General features: G+C 41.0%; 1 protein-coding gene across 3 annotated transcripts; it reads right to left on the reverse strand.

Moving 5' to 3' along the window:
• Positions 1 to 402: 402 nt before the first annotated feature.
• On the reverse strand, positions 403 to 15928 carry LOC138592274 (myc box-dependent-interacting protein 1). 3 transcript variants are annotated; one of them, XM_069663017.1, is made up of 19 exons: positions 15622 to 15928; positions 14584 to 14664; positions 14269 to 14323; positions 14035 to 14129; positions 13136 to 13231; positions 12581 to 12691; positions 12403 to 12495; positions 12230 to 12315; positions 11978 to 12053; positions 11469 to 11524; positions 10540 to 10584; positions 9510 to 9579; positions 9138 to 9260; positions 6749 to 6769; positions 4345 to 4719; positions 3778 to 3831; positions 3318 to 3392; positions 3109 to 3210; positions 403 to 3028 (listed from the first exon to the last, which is right to left on the reverse strand). In XM_069663017.1, exons 1-19 carry the CDS (start codon positions 15706 to 15708, stop codon positions 2927 to 2929), a joined length of 1803 nt encoding a protein of 600 aa, XP_069519118.1. In that variant the 5' UTR covers positions 15709 to 15928; the 3' UTR covers positions 403 to 2926. The 3 variants fall into 3 exon arrangements, with proteins under 3 accessions (XP_069519118.1, XP_069519119.1, XP_069519120.1); XM_069663018.1 differs by lacking the exon at positions 10540 to 10584; XM_069663019.1 differs by lacking the exon at positions 4345 to 4719.
• Between the last annotated feature and the right edge of the window lie 3188 nt (positions 15929 to 19116).

Below are 19116 nucleotides of genomic sequence, written 5' to 3' on the forward strand. Positions count from 1 at the left end.
AAATTGGAAAAAAACAATGAGGGCTGAGAACTTTTTTTGGTGAATCATGTGAACAGCTATTTGCAAAAAAAAACCCAGTGTTAATGGTGAAGCGTCACAACAACTGGAACAATGTGGATGCAGCAATGAGCTGTGGTTACAGGGTGGGCTGCTGGTTGGTTTCAGTACCAAGGACAGCAGCACACAGCAATGCTTCTGTTTCCTCTGCACGATGTCTCAATGTTTTTTTTTCCTCTTTTAAAGATGGAGAGTTAAGCCTTGAACACAGCACGACCTGGTGGAGGATTCAGTATTTGCAGACACATGGTCTGAGTCTGTCTGAGTCTTGTGAACAAAGGGAATAATACTTAACTTTTTGTCTTACACTAAAATCAAAGTTCAAGCAAAGATCAATAAACAACAGAGATTCTAAGTATTCTTTATTATTATTGGTCAGTTAGGTACAGGAAAAACAGTTTGTCGTATCCCATAGCTCATTGCAGGAGACAAACTATACCGACAGATAGAGAACCAGACCCAGGCGAAACGCTCACCATGTTGCACATATCTGAAAATAAAAATATGCAAGTGATTTGTTTACATACATTTGCAGGTTGCAATGCTCTCATATGTGAGGCTTATTACGCAGACATGAAAAAATCATGCACATGTCAAGTGGTTAAAATACTGAAAACCATTACAAAAACCTGTCCACCTGAGTCTGGTGCTTTGAAAATGTTCTCTAAGTGTCCCGTCTCCACGCAATCATTTTAAACTCTGTTTGGACCACGATACCCCGGCATCATTTTGAGGCAAGGCTGATGGACAACCAGCAATTATAATCAGGACTGATTTAAGAGGGAGTGGTGGAAAAACAAAGAAAATGTAACTGCCCACCAACCCTCTTACTAACAAAAATACTGATAAAAATTAAATATAAATAAAAATAGCCTGTTTTCACTGCCTCAAAAGTGACCCAAGTATCATCGTCTTAAATTAAGGGTGTTCACACAACAACACATGGGAAGTCAGCATGCTCACATTAACTCACATACAGATATGAATGTCTTTATAGAATATGTATCTGTCATCACAGCTTGGCAAAATTACACTTATACACAACAAATGCACAAGAACACCTGGAACCATAATACCAGCCAGTGGAAAAAGACTCAAATCTTTTCGTCTTTGTCCAGTCAGAAAAAACCTCCTGTAACATGAACGAGCTCATCGCCTGGTAGGTAGGTGGTGACATCGTCCAATAACAATAGCCTATAGATAAAGAATTTATGTTTCCAAACAACCCACAAACACACACACAAACAATCGCACACTCTCACGCTTATTACATGTTTATAACATCAGGAGAACTGTGACTATCTTTTGAGTGGTGACTGAATGAAAGACCGAACGTGAAACCGTCTCACGTTCACTAAGCGACTGAATGAATGTGAGACAGTTTGAACTACCTACAGTAAGCGGCTATGTTGAGAGCAGTAAACCTGACAGAAGTACAAAACACTCCATAACATCATAAGTTGGCAATTATGTTGACATAGTTACATTAGGCTATATGTAATCATTGCTTGGCAGCATAGAAAAATAAAAGAAGTTGCTCTGGTGCATATTCTGAATCGTCTGCATTGGAGTGAAGTCGTCTCTCTCTGCAAACGGAAGGAATTGTTTTCGGCACACTTTTCATAAAGAGTGAGGCTGGCTCAGTTGTTATATATATTTGATTAGCATTAGGGTGTGACCATATCTGTCTAACTATTACACTACCAGTAGCAGCTCCTGGTTGTTGTAGTTTGTTGGCTAGCTTTTTAGCGAGCCTGGCTAATGCATATTTGGAGTCCCTTTGTGAGAAACGAAAACTGAAGGTCCTTTTCATGCCCACTCCACACAAATCCACACAACAAGGAATAAAAACCATGAATGTCAAAAATCCAAACATTCATGTTTTTCTACTCTACAGGCTGAGAGCAGTAGCTCTGTTAAAAACATCTCCATATTGAATTTCTTGGCGTAAGAAGGCCATTTAACTGCATATGCTTTAATTTGGATTCAATGTTTGTACGACTTATACCACCAATTCAAACAAATACAACAACCAAGGGTCCATGTTTCACAAATAAATAATTAAGTTAGGAATAAATGACGGGTTGTGTCAGCAGCTGAACACACGGAGTCTATCCAAAAGTAGAAAATAACTCCACTTATACGCGGTCAGAATTAAAGTAAGCCACCATGAAATAATCAAATGGACACAGGCGACAAAACAAACCTGCATGCCCAAGAAAAAAAACACTTGATGGCTACATGTGGCTGAAACTTTTGCACCCTTTGCATGATGTAAATTTGACCGGGGGGAAGTTGCCATCCTGGACTTTGTTCAACCTTTTCTGTGTTACTTTGTCGGGTGAATGTTCCTTAACTCAACTCAGTTTTAAGTAACAGATGTATGGATTACACTATACTGCTACCCTTTGTATTTTTACTGTTCTGAATCTCTTAGTATCAGATGAACAAAAGCACATCTCAGTCGTAGATCTTCTCTGTTATGGTGGTGCCTTTGAGAGTAAGGAATGAGACGTGACAAGAATAAAACTTTCAGTCGTAGCCATTGCAGACGTTCCCATCCCTGCATCTATTCTAATTCAATTCTTCTCGTATTAAATGCAGGTAAGAGTGGGACGTTTGTAACGGCTACACCTGTATTATGAAAATGATGGCAGAAATCCTCCGAAATGCCAAGATCCACCTTTAGCACAGTGTAGCAGACCTTAGAAATGCACGATTTCAGCCAGGGCTGTGACAGCTCTGCTTCTATGGCCAAAGTCCTTTGAAAGATACAGTATCAGGGCGAGAGAGGGAAGGAAAGGATCGAGGCAAAGAGAAAGAGAGAGACATAAAGAAGGAAGCTGGAATGACGTCCTGTCCTCCTCTCTCACAGCCTTTGGGTGAAGTTTTCAGGGAATACTCCTTTGGTGGAGTTTTCTTTGTTCTGGTGCCAGTCGTCCTGCTTCATCCCCATCAGCCAGCCGTCATCCTGAAAACAAAGACATGCAAATAAGTACATATTCTCCTCATCCTCACTGGGACACAAAAGTATGAAAAGTGTGTGTGTACCTGTTCATCTGGGTTGTCAAATGTGATTACTAGCACTACATCGCCAGCTTTCATCTCCAGTTCGTCAGTGTCGTTGGCAGCGTAATCATGCATCACTTGGACCTATACCACATAAATAGTAACTTCACTTATCTCCATTCATGCAAGTTATTTTTGGGTTACGTTGATGCTCAACACAGAAATTTTAAGATTCTGTATTCTGCTTTTACCTTGAATAGGAAGCCAGGTGGCATCTCTGGCTCCTCTGATGCTACTTCTGTTGGTTCTTCAACTGCTGCAGGTGTCTGGAAAAATAGAGGTTCGATATCCTGTCATGTGATACACACTGGTAAACTTCATGTTTTTAAGAGACATAAATGAAACATAAAAGTCTTACTTTCTAAAAAAAAAATATTTGTTGTTTTTAGAAATAATCTACCAACAGAATTTTACATTCAAAGGCCGTATTGTCAAAGAGTTTCAGGAACTATTTTGCCTGATGCATCAAAGTACAAAGGAGGATTTCTATAAATAAATCTGTGTGATTCAAAACAAGACAGATTGTATTCCCAAAGAGAAAGGATGCTTGAATTTAAAACAATTTTAGTCCAGATGTACTGAAGCTAAGTGAGACTTCTATCTAGTATTATATACAATATATTGCATGTTACAGTAGAAGATTGCACTCACCTCCTCTGGTGCTGCTTCTTCCTCTGTTGCTGCAGCAGCCGCTGCAGACTCACCCTGTGAGCACAGACATAATGACAGAGAGAGGTCAGAGATTGCAACAGATGGAAGATTAAATAATGAGGGAGCAAGAATGAAAGAAAGAAGACCAGACAGACGAGACAAAGACAGACAAAGACAGCCAATAAGACAAGCCGCACAGACTAAACAGCAAAGTTATGTCTAATACAAGTATGTTGACTGGACAGTAAGCTACTAAAGACACAGTAACCATAGAGGTAGCTTTTGCAAAGCGTGGACTTGATTAGCAGTGACTAGGATAAGCCATGTGTATTGAGGAGCCTATATACTCATCTCTTTCCCTGAGCAGGAAGTTTCCAAATAGCCCTCATAGTTTCATGGTTGATGCATCCTTGCTTCTGGTCTAGATGCATCCTAAATAAAATCTTTCATTCACAATTAATCATCTGTTTCCTTCCAGCACCCCATGCTCAAACCTCCTCCACAAAAATCGATGCATCCATCTTTTTCGTCCAGATGCATCCCTCCATTTTTTCTCTCCTTGGTTACCTGACCCTCTTCATCATCCAGCGCAGCAGCAGCTGGCGTCTCTTCTTCCTCAGCGGCATCAGCCGGAGCCTCAGCTGCAGGTGTTTCATCGGCCACCTCTGTGACCGGCTGGCTCCCGTCATCGCCCCAGCCCTCCTGGGCTTCAGCCACAGGATCATAATGAGCCTCCTGGCTGTCATCATCCACCTCTTCCTCCTCAGTCACAGAGTCATAGCGCACCGGTTGGGTTCCATCATCCCCCCAGCCCTCTGTCGCAGCTGCTATGGGGTCATAGCGCACAGGCTGCGTACCGTCATCCCCCCAGGCATCTGTAGCAGCAGCCACAGGGTCATAGTGCTGCTGGGTGTCCTCTTCCTGTTCACCACTGTCCTCAGGCTGAGGGGCAAGGGTCAGGTTTCAAGGAGTCAGAGGTCAGAAGAGATATTTTATTTTATGTGTTTTATAAGGGGATCATAAATCAAATGGTTGAGAAAAAACTAAGGAATAAAAGGGAAAGGTAAAGGGGGTGTTTAAGGGCAGATTCAAAGGGCAGGGAGCTAATTGGTTTGGGATAAATGCTAGGATACAAGACACTTGCAGGTCTTTGGGGTAGTCTATAAGCAGGGTATAAACAAAAGAGTTTGATGAGGAACTAAGTAAATTATTTTTTTAAGGGACAAGCATTAGGAAAATTGCTAGGAATATTAAACAGGACCCAAAGGGCGCATAAGGGGTTTATTATGAGAATGGCGGGTCAAAAATAAAGGGAATTCACTCAAAACTGATTTGTGTGCTTTAGCCCATTTACTATTATATTACCCTGACCATGTTTCATATTTGTTGCCATGGAAGCAGCAGGGTTGGTCGGTCGGCCACTAAAATATCTAAAGAATTATTTTATTTTCTGCAGTGAAACTTGTATTGTTATTCATGTCTCCCTCAAGCTTTTGTGATCATCTGCCTTTTCCTCTAGCGCTATGACAAGGTTAAGGCCTCAACTGTTGTTTGTGTTTAGTTCTTGTTAGCGAATGTTAGCATGCTAACACGGTTATAGGCTACCTGCTAACCATTAGTATGGTAATGTTTGCGTCATAGCATGGAGTCAGCGTTTTACACAAAACGTTCAGCTGTTTGAAAATTAGCAGTGATGTGAAACATGCATGATTAGCAAAAGGGCTAAAGCCTGCAAACCCATTAGAATGGCCTGTAGAGGGACTCGAATATGAAAGGGGTTTTTAGAAGTTAGCATGAAGCATAATTTTGATCCAACTTAATCATATTCAAGGGGAAAAAAGAAAACAGGATAAAAGATGCCAGGGACACCAAGGAGTTCAGAAGCAGTTGTCAGCAAGCCATCATCATCACCATCATCATCATCATAAGACCCAAGAAGATTGATGTAAAAGGATAAACCTTAACAGAGAAGGTTTGGACAAAATCAAAAGGTAGATGAAGATAGGGAAGGGTGGCGGCAGAAGGTAGAAATGCAAACTGTCAGCCTTTTCCCATCAGAAAATAGATGTCGGATCCTCTATGCGTAGCTTGCAAACGTGGTTTGTATTCCCACGGCTATGTTCAGATGGAGAAAGAGGAAGGAAGCTTTGTAAGAGTAGAGGTGTCGTTCCTTTCTGAGCTATCACCGCTTTGCTTCAGCGGAACTGTACGAGCGTTCAGACACATCTCTCTTACAATGGTAAGGATGAACAAAAAGGTTAGTTAATGGTCAGAATGCCGAGTTGCAAGCAAAGGCCTTGTGAAGTTGCCCACTAGCTCTTGTTGGTTTGCCAGTCTGTACCCACTGAAAACATGAGCAACTTCACTCAACTTCCACAACAAAACTGTTCCCTGTGTGTCACATGTAAAGACTGCATGTGTCAGTGAAACATGTGAACATACAGGGATACGAGGAGAAACAGAAACAAAGGAGGATAATTCAGTTACAAATATTTTCACACACTTTTACTTTATATTTATATATTGATGATATAAAACTGTGTAAAATATCAATCTGAAACTGAATTGTTCCTCGCTCATTCCCAAGTTCTATTTGCGCTGTACAACAATCTCTTCAGTGTTTAGTGTTGTCACATCAAGCACTGCAGACACAAAGACAACGCACAAACAGATTTGGGACAGACAAATGAAAGAGATCCATATATGGAAAATGCTTCAGAAATGGCGGCCATCATAGAAGTCCCTATGCAGCATTTCCTGCATGTATCGTGCAGGACATTCAAGCTTAGGTAAGGTACTTAACAGCAGCATGCAAGGTAAGAGTGGGGTTGTATAATGGTAACGTAACAGCTACAAATGAAAAGATGGTTGTGAACACAAATATGAATATGCTGAAGACGATGGTGATAATATGATGTGTATATGTATATTTTTGCAAGTAAAATATGTGAGATCAGGATGATTCGCTTACCCATGAGTCCCAGTTTGCAGGCTGTGGAAAACAGAAGAAGAGACAAAATGAGAAGACAGAACTACACTCTTTAAAGAGGGGGTATTATGCTCTTTCATATTTAAGACATATATAATGTTACAATGTTGCATGTCCAGACTAAACGTGGGTGAAGTTTTAAATCTGTAGGTAAAAGTATGTTGGAGTAACTCCCAGATTTCTAAGCTCAGTCTGCAGGCTGCTGTGAATGCCAGGCTTCACACAGTTTTTTCTACACCAACACTTTGTGAAGTCACAAAGTGAACCCCTCAGCAGGCTTCGGAGAGCTGACCAAGCTGGGCGGGGTTTCTTAAAGGGACAGAGCGGACTGAGACGTTTTGGGCAGAGGCTGTATGAGGGCCTGCACAGAGCACCAGTGTGAGAAAATAAGGAGGGTTTTTTTTATGTTAATTATGCTAGCTACTCCACAGGTATTACAGAGTCAAATATGAAGCTTGAAATGAGCATAATACCCCCCCTTTAAAAGCTCTTGCTAATGGCTGCTGCATTCATTAAGAAATTTCCAGTGCAGGTCCCATGCTATAAAACTACTTGCCCATACCAGTAGGTCTACAGCAGAACAAGAGTTGAGGCAATACAAAGTTGAAAGAGGCTAAAAAAGGAAAAGATGCTACATACTGACCTGGAAAGTTCAATAACAGTTTTTTCTCACCTTTCAGGAAATGTGAGCAATGTTTGGGTTACTTAATGTACACTCAGATAAAGATAAAATTCAACTCATGTCATTCCAGGATCTGCATTATACTGCACAGTTCTGAAGAGAAAGAAGTAAGAGCAGAGCAGGGCTTCATCTACACTTCATGCCATGAGTGATCTGTGGATAGTGCTGAAGCAGGAAGACGTGGTGACTAAAAGCAGGTTTCTACAGATCATCATGCCATCATCCACCTCTCGTTTAGTAGATTGGAAAGAAGCAGAGCAGGTTACACCTCAAACTATGCCAAGCATCGCAAGTGATTTCAGTTTTATCCAGAATAAATCAAGCTAAGTCAAATATCTGCAACAGCAACTGGAAATGTCTTGTAGGATTGAAGAAAGGATGAGAGGGCTCTCCTGGACTAAAATATCTTGAAGTGAACTAAAAACCTTTCTGAATAAAATATGAAATCTCTTGTGAAGCTCAGCATTTCTTGCAGTGGAAGGTTTCTATGTTCTATATGTTCATGCCATTAATAGTCCACCTGTGTGACCGTGATCGTGGGGGCTTTGGTTGCTGCACTGAAAGAGTCCAGGTCCATATCCAACAGGCTGCTCACTGCTGGACTGTCAAACTGACAACAACAGGAATAGGAGGGCTCATTGGCTAACTGGGTGCAACAGAGGGAGGTTAGGAAGAGGACAGAAGAGAAAACAGAGCAGAATAGAATAGAAAAGATACGAATAGAATAGAGTGAAGTGGATGGAAGATAATAGACCATATTCAAACAGCGGCCAGTTTGCGTGAGGTAACATTCAGGGTGGAAAGCTCAAATGTTATTATGTTGTACTGCTGTGTTCCAGGTTGCTAGTCATATGTACGACAGGAATCTGACACATTGTTAACATTTCACAGCTTCCCGATTAATAAGCAACTGATTGCCGAGGTAAAGTGAAAATCTAGGGGGATATGGGGCCATATTTCAAAGCAAAAACATTTGGCAACCCTTTAGCTACTCTTTGACAACAGCTAAAGTTAGCATTCAGATACTTCCTAGCTAACATTATATTAGCTAGAAAGTAAATTCCTTAGCTAGGAATTTACTCCTTTCCTTTTCTACTGGTAATACAACCAGTTAATAATATTATCTTTCAGCTACTTCCTAGCTAACGGTAATATTAGCTAGCGAATGGCTGAATGCTAAAGTTAGCTGCTGTGTGAGCGTAGCTAATGGGTTATAAAATATGGCCAGATTTCCCTCCAGATTTTTACTGTTCATTGTCTTGCCAGTTGCTGATCAATTGGGAAGCGATGGAATGATAATAGTAGAAGGACATTATAACAGCTTTCCACCCTTAGTATGATGTCAGAGAAGAATGACTGCTGTCTAAATATGGTTAATAGAATAGAATAGAATAGAATAGAATAGAGTAGGGTAGGTAAGAGTAGAATAGAGGAGTGTAGACTAGAGTGGAGTAGAGTAGAATATAATAGTATAAAAAAGAAAAGAATATAAAGTAGAGCACAGTTGAATGAAATGGAAGAGAGAACAGTAACATAGAACAGAAAAGAATAGAGTAGAATAGAATAAAATAAAATAGAAGTAGGAGGAGGCACAGGCCAGAAGAGGGAAAGTTTAAATGCTCTGACCTGCGCAGGAAAGGGAAAAGTTAAAGGTCTGTAGCTGTTTGTGAACAGCAGCTGCTCACTAACCTCTGTAGGGGAGGTGACGCTGATATCAGGCGCGGCAGCAGCATCAAACAGGTTTACGATGTTTTCTGCTTTCATCTCCTTAGATGGGGTCACCTTGGGTGGAGGAGGAACTGCGGGCCTTAGCTAGGATTTAGAAAAAGATATATAATGATGATGTGCAATAAGACAAACAGATATAAATTCAGGGCTTTGGATTTATTTTTTAAATTCTGTTGTCAATCTCCTTTTTGACTCTACACTGAACACTATTTACAAATTGAACATTATGGTGTATTAAAGAAGACTCTGAACTAGCGATAGAGGCCTTTAAGAAAATGTGTTATTAGTACTGCAAGGGACAGCCTAACTGTGCTTGAGAGACTGTGTGTTTACCTTGGATGGGGATTTGGGGATTGGCGGTGGTCCTGCTGGCCTGAGAGTGTGGTTAGATGCTTCTTTCTCACTGAGTTAATGAGAGACAGAAATGGAGGGCAAAAGAAAGAGAACGCAGACAGATTACAGAGAAAGTAACAAGGATGCTAAACAGTGTGAGAGAAAGATCTAGCAAAGGTTAAAAAGACACAACGTGAAGAGTTACTAGGCATGCTCTACTTGAGTCCAAGCGAAAGTTGTTGCAAGAGCTTTCATGCAAGAAAAGTGAGCCTCCCCTCCCTCCGTTCCCCTCGTTCTCCTCCCTCCATCCCATGCAAGCAGGCTTCATCTGTGCCTCCAGGAAATCCTTTCAAGCGAGCAGTGATAGAGGCATTCATAAGCAGCCCCAGATCTGTAGATATTTACAGAGTGGGAAACCTGCAACTTACTGCTGCACCAGGCATTCTTGTAATTCAGCAGCAAGAGGCAACTATGAACATTTCTATGACAGAAAGTGCCCCCCAGGTAAATGTATTATATTTGTAACCTTACTTGGAGAATGTAATCTAAAAGCACAAAACTACTGGCATGGTAAGGGCCCAAAATTGGGGCCTGCTTACCTGATCTTGAGACGTTTTCTTTAGCTCTTAGTTAGGTTTTGAGCTTTTTGTTGCATATGTCTCAAAAAAGATTAGCAATCAGCAAATAGTACATGAAAAATAAAAAGTACAAAAAAACTAAATTATGCCTTGTCGCCCCCCGGTGGACTATCCAGCATGTACAGATCTCCAATAGCATGTTTACGGTGTGTTTACTTGCCTGGTGCAGCTTTAAACATACAGGTTAACTCAACTCTAAATATCTACAGCTCCGGGTGCACATCTCATAGATTAGTGTGTCAACCTAATTCACTTGCAAAAACAAGCACTAGTTCTCTCTTAACTCTCCCAGGCCTACAGACTTGACTGACAGACAGCTTGACAGACAGGTCAGTTGGACAGACAGACAAGATTTGTGTCACCATGGTTACCACATGTTCTTCCAGGTTTACCTCCTATTTGTTCCTGACGATGAGGCGCCGCGGTTACCTGTCTTTCTGTAAGGGGGTTCAGGGGTGGCTCCAGGTTAATGCATGCCATTAAGTAAGTTTATTGCTTGTAGCTTAACATGTTTTGTTATGTAGTGCCTTAATTTAGGACTTGTTTTCTAGATATAGCAGGAAAAGATAAACCACCTTCAACTTAAATCAGAAAAATGTATTTTTGTACATTTTCCTACCATTTATCCTCCGAGAGAACTTCAGATGCAAGTTATACAAAACAACATAATTGCATATTTTACCCGCAAGCTTTTTCTGCAGCTTGCTGTTTGCCTCCTACAGGAGAATGAGTTTGTCCAAGTGGACCACTTCTAAAGCCTGTTGTGCTGGCAGTAAAAGATGCTGCTAATTATACAAGTGGGCCTTCAAAATAAAAGAGGGGTTTTTTTTACCTTTTGGTGTGAAACTCACTAGCTTACCTGATATTTTAGCTTTTAGCATGATGAATTATGTGCACTTAAGAGGTTCAATTATTTGCAAACATTTGTGAAAAGATTATTTTTTTCCCCCAAGTCTAGAATCAGCCACAGACGTTAAACACAGCAAGTGTTTTCGTCTCTGGCTAAGATGACTAATCAAAGTGACGGATGATGAGGTCCAGCAGTTTGTAATGATTCTCAGGACTTCACACAAACAGCTGTTTTCAGGTGGACTCGGGGGTTATTTAAGTGTGAAAACCGTGGTTGCTGGGTTGTTTTCATGAGTGCAATAGCAGCCAAACATTTACACAATCTCCAAGTACAGTTATCACTCTTTTCAAACTTCTTTTTTTAATAGTTTTCTAATGATGTCTACGTGCTTTTTCAAGTTATTAAGCTGCACAGACTATTATAAGGCAGACTGAAGAAGCTATTACAGATTGATGATCATTGCTCACTAACCTGGTTGGGTCTGTTCCCTCCAATTTCTCCAAGACATCATACAAATCCTGATCCAACTGTAGAAGGGGAAAAACAAGGCCCTAGATTACAATTACGCCTTACACATACAGCATTATATCATCATCTTACACTGGCACAAAGTATGACATAATCATGTTGATGTGTTTTGTTATTTGACAGTTATTGAGGCCGCGTTTCAATGTGTCCAAATTTAAAGAGACAGTATTTAAAACGTTAAGTTATGGCAGTAATACAGGGAAAAGACAATGTCCTATTTTTGTTTTACAGGCAAGAAAAAATAACCTCAACAGACTTTGCATCAGGGTTCAAAAACAGAGCCAAAGGGAGGCAACAACTTTCTTGGATCGAGTTGCTGCCCTTGCTTAAATCAGCAGAACTGGCCCTGTCTACATTTTCCATCAACAGTTATCTGATACATGTGTCAATTTGTTTTGTCTGTTCTTTATCTGCATTCACTATTACTTGAGTTTTCTATACACAAGTCTCACCCGGCTTATTTCCTTATGAAACTTCTCCTCAAAGCCAGCCAAACTCTGGAAGGTGCTCACATAAAAGCCGACACGACTACAGAGGGCAGAGAACAGAGAAAGAGAGTATTGATTGTGTTACTGGCTTGACTTAATTTAATGTCCTGTAAGGGTAAATGTAGCACAGATGTAAGTGAAACTTAATTATAGCAGCAATCCATCAACAGGAAAATCAGTTTCCACAGAGACTCCCACACGTACACACGTACAGACCTGTTCCACAGTGAAGGTAACTCCTCTTGCAAGTCAATATTAATCTCCTCAAACACCTTCTGGGCTCTCTCCAGCTCTTCCTCCGCCTGAAACACACACATACACAGCAGGTTGTGAGTGTGTGTTCTGTGTGTTTATGTGTGTGTTTATGTCTGTGTAAGATTGCCATGTACCTGGCTCCTGGACAGACTGCTCTGGGCGACGTTGTGTGCAGACAAGATACCCTGAGCCCAACCTGGAGTGGCTCTTTCCAGCAAAGACGAGGGCTGGAAGAGACAGTGAGAGAAACATTAAATGCTGTCACAATAGATTAATTTAAATACATCTCTCAAAAAAACCTTTTTGTATTACCTTAGTGATTTTAATTCCCCCATCCTTTTTCTTGGTCTTGTGCGTGGTGGCATAGTTGTGTCTGGCGCTGTCGTAATCCACCAGCTTCCTGTCCCTCTTTGCTATGCGTGCCTGAACAAAAGACAGGAGGAGAAATTGTGTTATTTGGGGTCATTTGAAACTCAAAAGGAAACCGCTTTTAAAGAGAGCCCAGTCATGTAATGAATGTTCTGTTCATAATGTCTGTTTCCTGTATATTGTGTATTTGTTGTACGTTTTTATGTACTTTAAATGAGCATCTAGGGACAGGCATTGCAAATGAGTTAAGGCTATAAATCATGTTGTGTGTGGCGTGATTACATGCTATATACTTGTACCTATACAAACAGGGATCTGTGTTGAACAGGTGAATTCATTCAACTAAATTTTATTTCAGCTTTTGTATGTTTTAAACAGCAACTTCCTTGTATTCATTTAATGCAACTACAGCATGATGAACAAAACTTCAGTAAAATCACATAATCTAGGTGAGCACTAGATGCCGATAGTTTTCCATGGGTCTTAGTGAGCACATACCTTGATATCAGGGAACTGGCCCAGGTAAGTATCCATGGAGATGAGAGCATGATCAACCAGCTTTTGGTGGTAGTCATCCCACAGCACGTCACAGTCCTGCAGCATGGGTCAACATGTGGTAAATAATAAATGGACTGTACTTATATAGCGCTTTTCAAGTCTTCCAACCAGTCAAAGCGCTTTTACGCTAAATGTCACATTCACCCTTTCACACACTAATGGCAAAGGCCTTAGCGCCAATCTCCAATCAGATCTGTGCCTATTCATACCAATTTGGGGTTCAGCGTCTTGCCCAAGGACACTTCGACATGAGAGTGCAGCAGACAGGGATCAAACCCCCAACTTCCGATTGAGAGACGACCAACTCTACCACTGAGCCACAGCCGTCCAACATATACAATTAAAACTACACAATGTCAGAGATCAAATAAGACAGGGTGATTACAAAGCTTTTTTTGTTTCAGTAGCATGCTCCCTGCGTGTATTTCCTCATCGATTTAGAGACAATTGCAGCAGCTCTTCTTCTTGGCTTGTAGTCTTGTTTCTAAATTAAGAATAAACTGAAACCCTTTTAGCTGATTGCAGTATTTTCTTGCAGCTCGCTTGTAGAAGTTTGGCAAGTGAGAAGCATTAATCCAAAAGTGATACAGTCAGAGGAAAATTTAAAGTGGTATAATTTTTGCTGTCAAGAGAACAGAATCTTGGACAGCTGTGTTTATCCTTGGAAAGGAAGCTGCTGCGATACATAAACGAACAGCAGCCAAGAGCACACACTTACTCAATCACCTAATATACAATATAACAAAGTGGCTTTGACCTCCATAAGGACACCAGCTTGTCCTCACACCTGCAGGCAATTTCTACATTTATGAAGACCTTCATGTAAAAGGGTTTCTGACCTCCACGACGGAATCCACTTCGTTCTTGCCGTACCACTCCGGCTCGTACATGTCCGCCAAACACGCCTGTACGTTCTTGGAGGACTCGTGCATGGCTGAGGACAAACACACATATTCTACATCAGTGGAACATCAGCGTACGGATATTTGCAGATCAAGGTGCATATTTTTGTTTGCATCTTTTGTGGTTTTTGTATACAGCAGTGTGAATCTGTATGTGGTTGAGTGTTTCACCTTTCACTGCTTCCAGGTATGCCCTAAGGTCTCTTTGCAGTTTGCTACCTTCAGTCTGGGGGTGAAACACAAAAAATGAGGCTCACAACAAAACAAAACAGTGTGCACAGACACGTACAGATGATACAAGCCTGTTGAGCTTGAACAAATGGAAACCTGTTTGAGCTAATACAAAATTCAGAAAAGGTCTTGTAAGCTTCATCTTAAAAGTTCACTGTTATGCAGCTGTTGGTCGATAGCACATTGATTTCTGGGCAAATTAAATATTTGACTCTGCCTCGCATCCATCAGTGTCACACACTGGAGTGTACTCACATATTGTTTGTTGAAGTTGATGACTCCCTCCTCAAACGCGACATCTTTGGTCTCATCAGCTTTGCCAAGCTTCTGAAGAACCTGTAGGTGAAAGGAGTCATAAGGGATTAGTATCAGTGGCAATATCAAGCATAATGTTACCAGTCTATACTGTTCAGTTTTACCACAGGAAACTAAAGACTTGCTATCTCAACCATATTTGGAATATGAAGATTAACCTATTTCCATGTCTTTATCTTTTGTTTTCCTATAAGTTTGACATCAAACATAATTTCTTTGCAGTCGTGGGTAAAATGAATATGTTGCAAAAGCAGTACAAGAGATACACTGTGTAAGCAACATTATAAAGAGCACTGGGAACATAACATCATTGATTGATAAACAGAAAATCATACATAAATGTATGCATGCATTGCATTATGACCACATAAACCCATACACATGTTGTCAATACAGATGCATGAACAGAAATATAAAGCACACGGATTTTTCATGGGTATATCATCTGTCTTGTCTCCACCTGTCATTCTTTAGCATGGTGAACATGATGCATTATGATAGGCGAATAGCGCCCCCTGTCATTTATTCAGTGCCCAACGCGCAGGTGCATAGACGCATAAACTAGGCCTCATATCTCCCCACCGATACAAATTGCAGCATGGGTGATAATTATTATCTTACTGCCAACAAAATGAAAGAGAGGGGGTCTGCAGTCACGATTTGTTTGACAAATACTCATTAAGATAAGCAGATATTGACCTCACGTGCCACTAACGCATCAGTCGTGGGTTAAATTAAGAGTAGGCCTGTAGTAACGTGTATCTTACTGCAATATGAACGTGCCCGCTGAATGACATTGACACGAGGAACGATGTATTTAAAGTGGACATCCTTAAAAACAGCATCTCTGCCATGATTATTATCATGTCGTGATGCGACACTGCGCCTCGGTGGAGGATGCGGCATTACTGCCTCACTGCTTGCAGGCCTGGATATCCATTTCCCCCACACATTTACGTGTCACTGAACAGCTCTTACCTTTTCTTGGGCTCTGGTTAGTTTTTTCTGAACGTTGCTGGCGACTTTCCCTGCAGTCAGACCCTTCCCCAAATTCAACTCAGCCATCTTGAAGCGTAGATCAGTCTTTGGATGCGGAGAGGATGGAAATAAAAGCAATAACGATCGGATGGACCGTTACGGCGACCGATGAGGCCAATGCATCAATGTCCGATGGAGAAATAAAGGTGGTAAATGTAATTGTGTGATGATATGATGTATCTATAGGGAGATGTGTGTGCAGAGAGCTAAGCTGTGTTCTCAAATATTGAGCTGCTGTGTGCGCGTCCGTGACAGAGGAGGATGCTGTCAGAGATGCTCTTAAAGGTACAGATGCAGCTGTACGTCTACACAGGAAAACACGTAGTATACATTGGACTCTTAAACGACTGGTGGAATTACATTAAGAAAAAATGTGCCGTTTTTGACGGGAAAAAAAGCACTTTAGGGATTTATAAAAAAAACAAAAACATTTGCTGATCTTTATGTTGTTTTAATTAAAAAAATGTCAATAGATCAATGTTTCAAATCCATGTTAAATAGACTCTATATCCTGACGAGCATTCACAAATGACCAATAATCCAACAATGGTATGAATAAAAATAAAAACGGCCTGGAATGCATCCACGCATGCGCAGTACTAACGCCTTGAAGACACATCTGCTCGGTCTGATATTATTTCGTTACGTAACATAAAGTGACATGAAGTACTGCTCATCAACGAGAGTATTAAAGAGCAGCAGTCCAGGAAAACGCTTGTTTACACTTGTGGTTTTTCGGCAGTATTTGTAAAGAAATTATAGATTACAATATTAGTACGATTAAATTGCTATTCAAACTGCAGTAGAAGAAAATATATTGCTGAAATACACTTTCCTATCGATTACTCACGGTGAGGTTTGGATTAATGCTTCCTTATCAAATAAACATATCTTGGAGGGCCAACAGCACTCAGGAAACACTGAACTATATTTGCCACTATCGATTACAGCAGGTTTTATCTGGTTCCATAAATGTTCATGGTTCATACAACGCCATAAGGAGCTCATTTGCTCTCCAGTAGATGGCGCTATTGCCCCATAACATGTCCTCATACTAACAGTACCAAAACTTATGTGTTCTTTTTCATTTCCTAAAATCTGGCTGGTATTGCTCAAATGCTGCAATAGTCTGACTGATGACAGAGGCCCTGCAGACGTTTAGAGGGAAGTCTGTTAACATCATAGATCACACTGTTGGCAGTGGCGTTATTTGATCTGGTCATGACTTAAAGTTGTGTTTAACAATTCAAACTATTTTCTTATATAAAAAAATGCTTTCATATTCGATTGCGATAAAGGAATTCTGTCATAAACTACAGCTATTTGTTGACACAGGTGGCTGCTGGCTGGGTAGCTGTCCAAGGTCCTGAACTAACACTCTGCTGTTGCTGAGGGAAGTGACAGACAGCAGAACAATAATCTCTCTATAGACCAGACCAGTACTTGTGTTTTCCCTGCTTTTACACTACATGTAATTATATCTCTGTTGCATAGTCTAACATGAGGGCATATTTAAACAGAAATCCTACTTGCACGTGAAAAGTACAATGATTTGTGGAGGATGGTGGTACAGTTTTCAGTATATGTCATAATCTGCCAAAGCAACGACCAAGAAACTCGATTCAAATGTCAAGATATGTCAAATAAGCTATGTTGTTTTGTATTTGACACTTATTTATCGTGAATTTTGTACCTCAAACGCTCCTCTTCAGCGTTTTTTTTGTCTTTACCCCTCTTTTTCCTCACTTTCTCCCTTACCCCACTCCTTCCCTTTCCCCCGTCTCTTCCTCCCGTCTCTTTATCCCCGACAATAACAACATTTGGCCACGAGTCACTAAGCCCATTCGTTCCCATACATTCACGTGAACAGCTCCTCTGCACCCCCCTCTCGTGCCGCGGGAATGGTTTAACCCGTTATCCTCAGATAGAGAGACAGGGAGCACAAAGGGAGCGCACACACTGGTCGTTTTAGTGGGGATATAATCGGACAGCATGATGTAAACATGGAATAAAAACCGCAAGGCAGCATTTCCATTCTCCGTCTCGCTGGTCCATTATCGGCGTTCAATATTACATGAGGTACTGGCTAACAACAGCGCGTCTGTCTGGACACGTAAAGGCAGGCAGTGAGTGAGAGATTGAAGCCAAGAGTGGAGGAGAGGAGAGAGGAGTTGAGCTTTGTTTCATCTCCGCTTCAGGGTTTTCTGGAGTTTCTCGCTGGTTTTGGACGGAACCGGGTTCAATGAGAGGATAATGTTGTTTTCGAGCTGACTGAGCAGAGAAGTGGAGTTCTCCTCTTTTGGGCTCCAGGGGGACAAAGGAAAACAAGCGAATATGTTGCATTTTTGAGGTAAGTGGATTTTCTTTGTTCACCTCCAATTAATTAGATGTTAGCCTAGCATATTTTTGTTGCGCGTGCCATAAACATCAAATACTTAAGTGTAACGTTTTTGTCCTTTTATCTCCACCCAGCAGCTTTAAACGTAAAACCGTCTAAATAAAAAAAATGAATGGTTAAAATGGTTCCCTTGTTGCCAGCAGCCGTATGCCCGTCACTGTAATTGCCTTTGAAAATTAGACACATGGAGGAGTACCTCAGCTCTCCCATTGTTTTCCCTCTATTGTTTTCAAACCAGACCATTTGGGGCTCTGACACGAGACAAAAACACTCCCGGACCCCGAAACGGTTACATATCAGTGGCAGGCAGATGAATCCTTCATGATGTGTGGGAGAGTGAATAATTTAAAAGACTAAACTCTGAATTTGATACCCGTGTGCATAATTGGGTTGGACTGCGTGTAAACACTGGGAGGCAAATTGATTTCCAGTCGCGGAAAGTCACGTGCATCCACATCCCAGCCACATCTATCTATCTGTTGACCACTTTCACACAGCAAAACATCTATAGCCTGCACTGAAAATCTAATGAGTTCACCCAAAGACAAAACAGTGAAATAATTAATTTCTCTCAATCTATTTCTCTTCATCTCCTCTTTTCTTCGGGGCACATGAAACATCGTCATAATTAGTACTTTGCCCGAGCAAAGAAGATTATAGGCGGCAATAAGCCTGCTGAGCTAAGTGTGCAGGCATTTTTCTTTTACTGCCTTTGTTAGACATGCAAATGTTGTCTTTGCACCACACACGAGTTCTGTCCCACTTCTGCAGTCAAGATATTCATAAGTGGATCAAACTAAACAATTCAACATGAAAAAGAGAGCAGTTATCTGCTTCATTCCACATGTTTTCTGTGCTAAAAATGTATGCATGTTTGGAACTGCAGCCTGTGTGAGGGTATGTGTGAGCAGCTGTCTATGTAATGCAGAAAGGTATATGTGTACGCCACATGCTGTAAATACTGCCTTTAATGTAACAAGAAATGGTGAGAAGAAATACAAGAGCAGGAGATGCAGAGAGCATATTTGAGAGGAGTG

This window comes from Semicossyphus pulcher, unplaced genomic scaffold (genome assembly GCF_022749685.1).
Source record: "Semicossyphus pulcher isolate SPU_LCO1_2020_fin unplaced genomic scaffold, fSemPul1.0.p SCAF_15, whole genome shotgun sequence".
Lineage (NCBI taxonomy): Eukaryota > Metazoa > Chordata > Actinopteri > Labriformes > Labridae > Semicossyphus > Semicossyphus pulcher.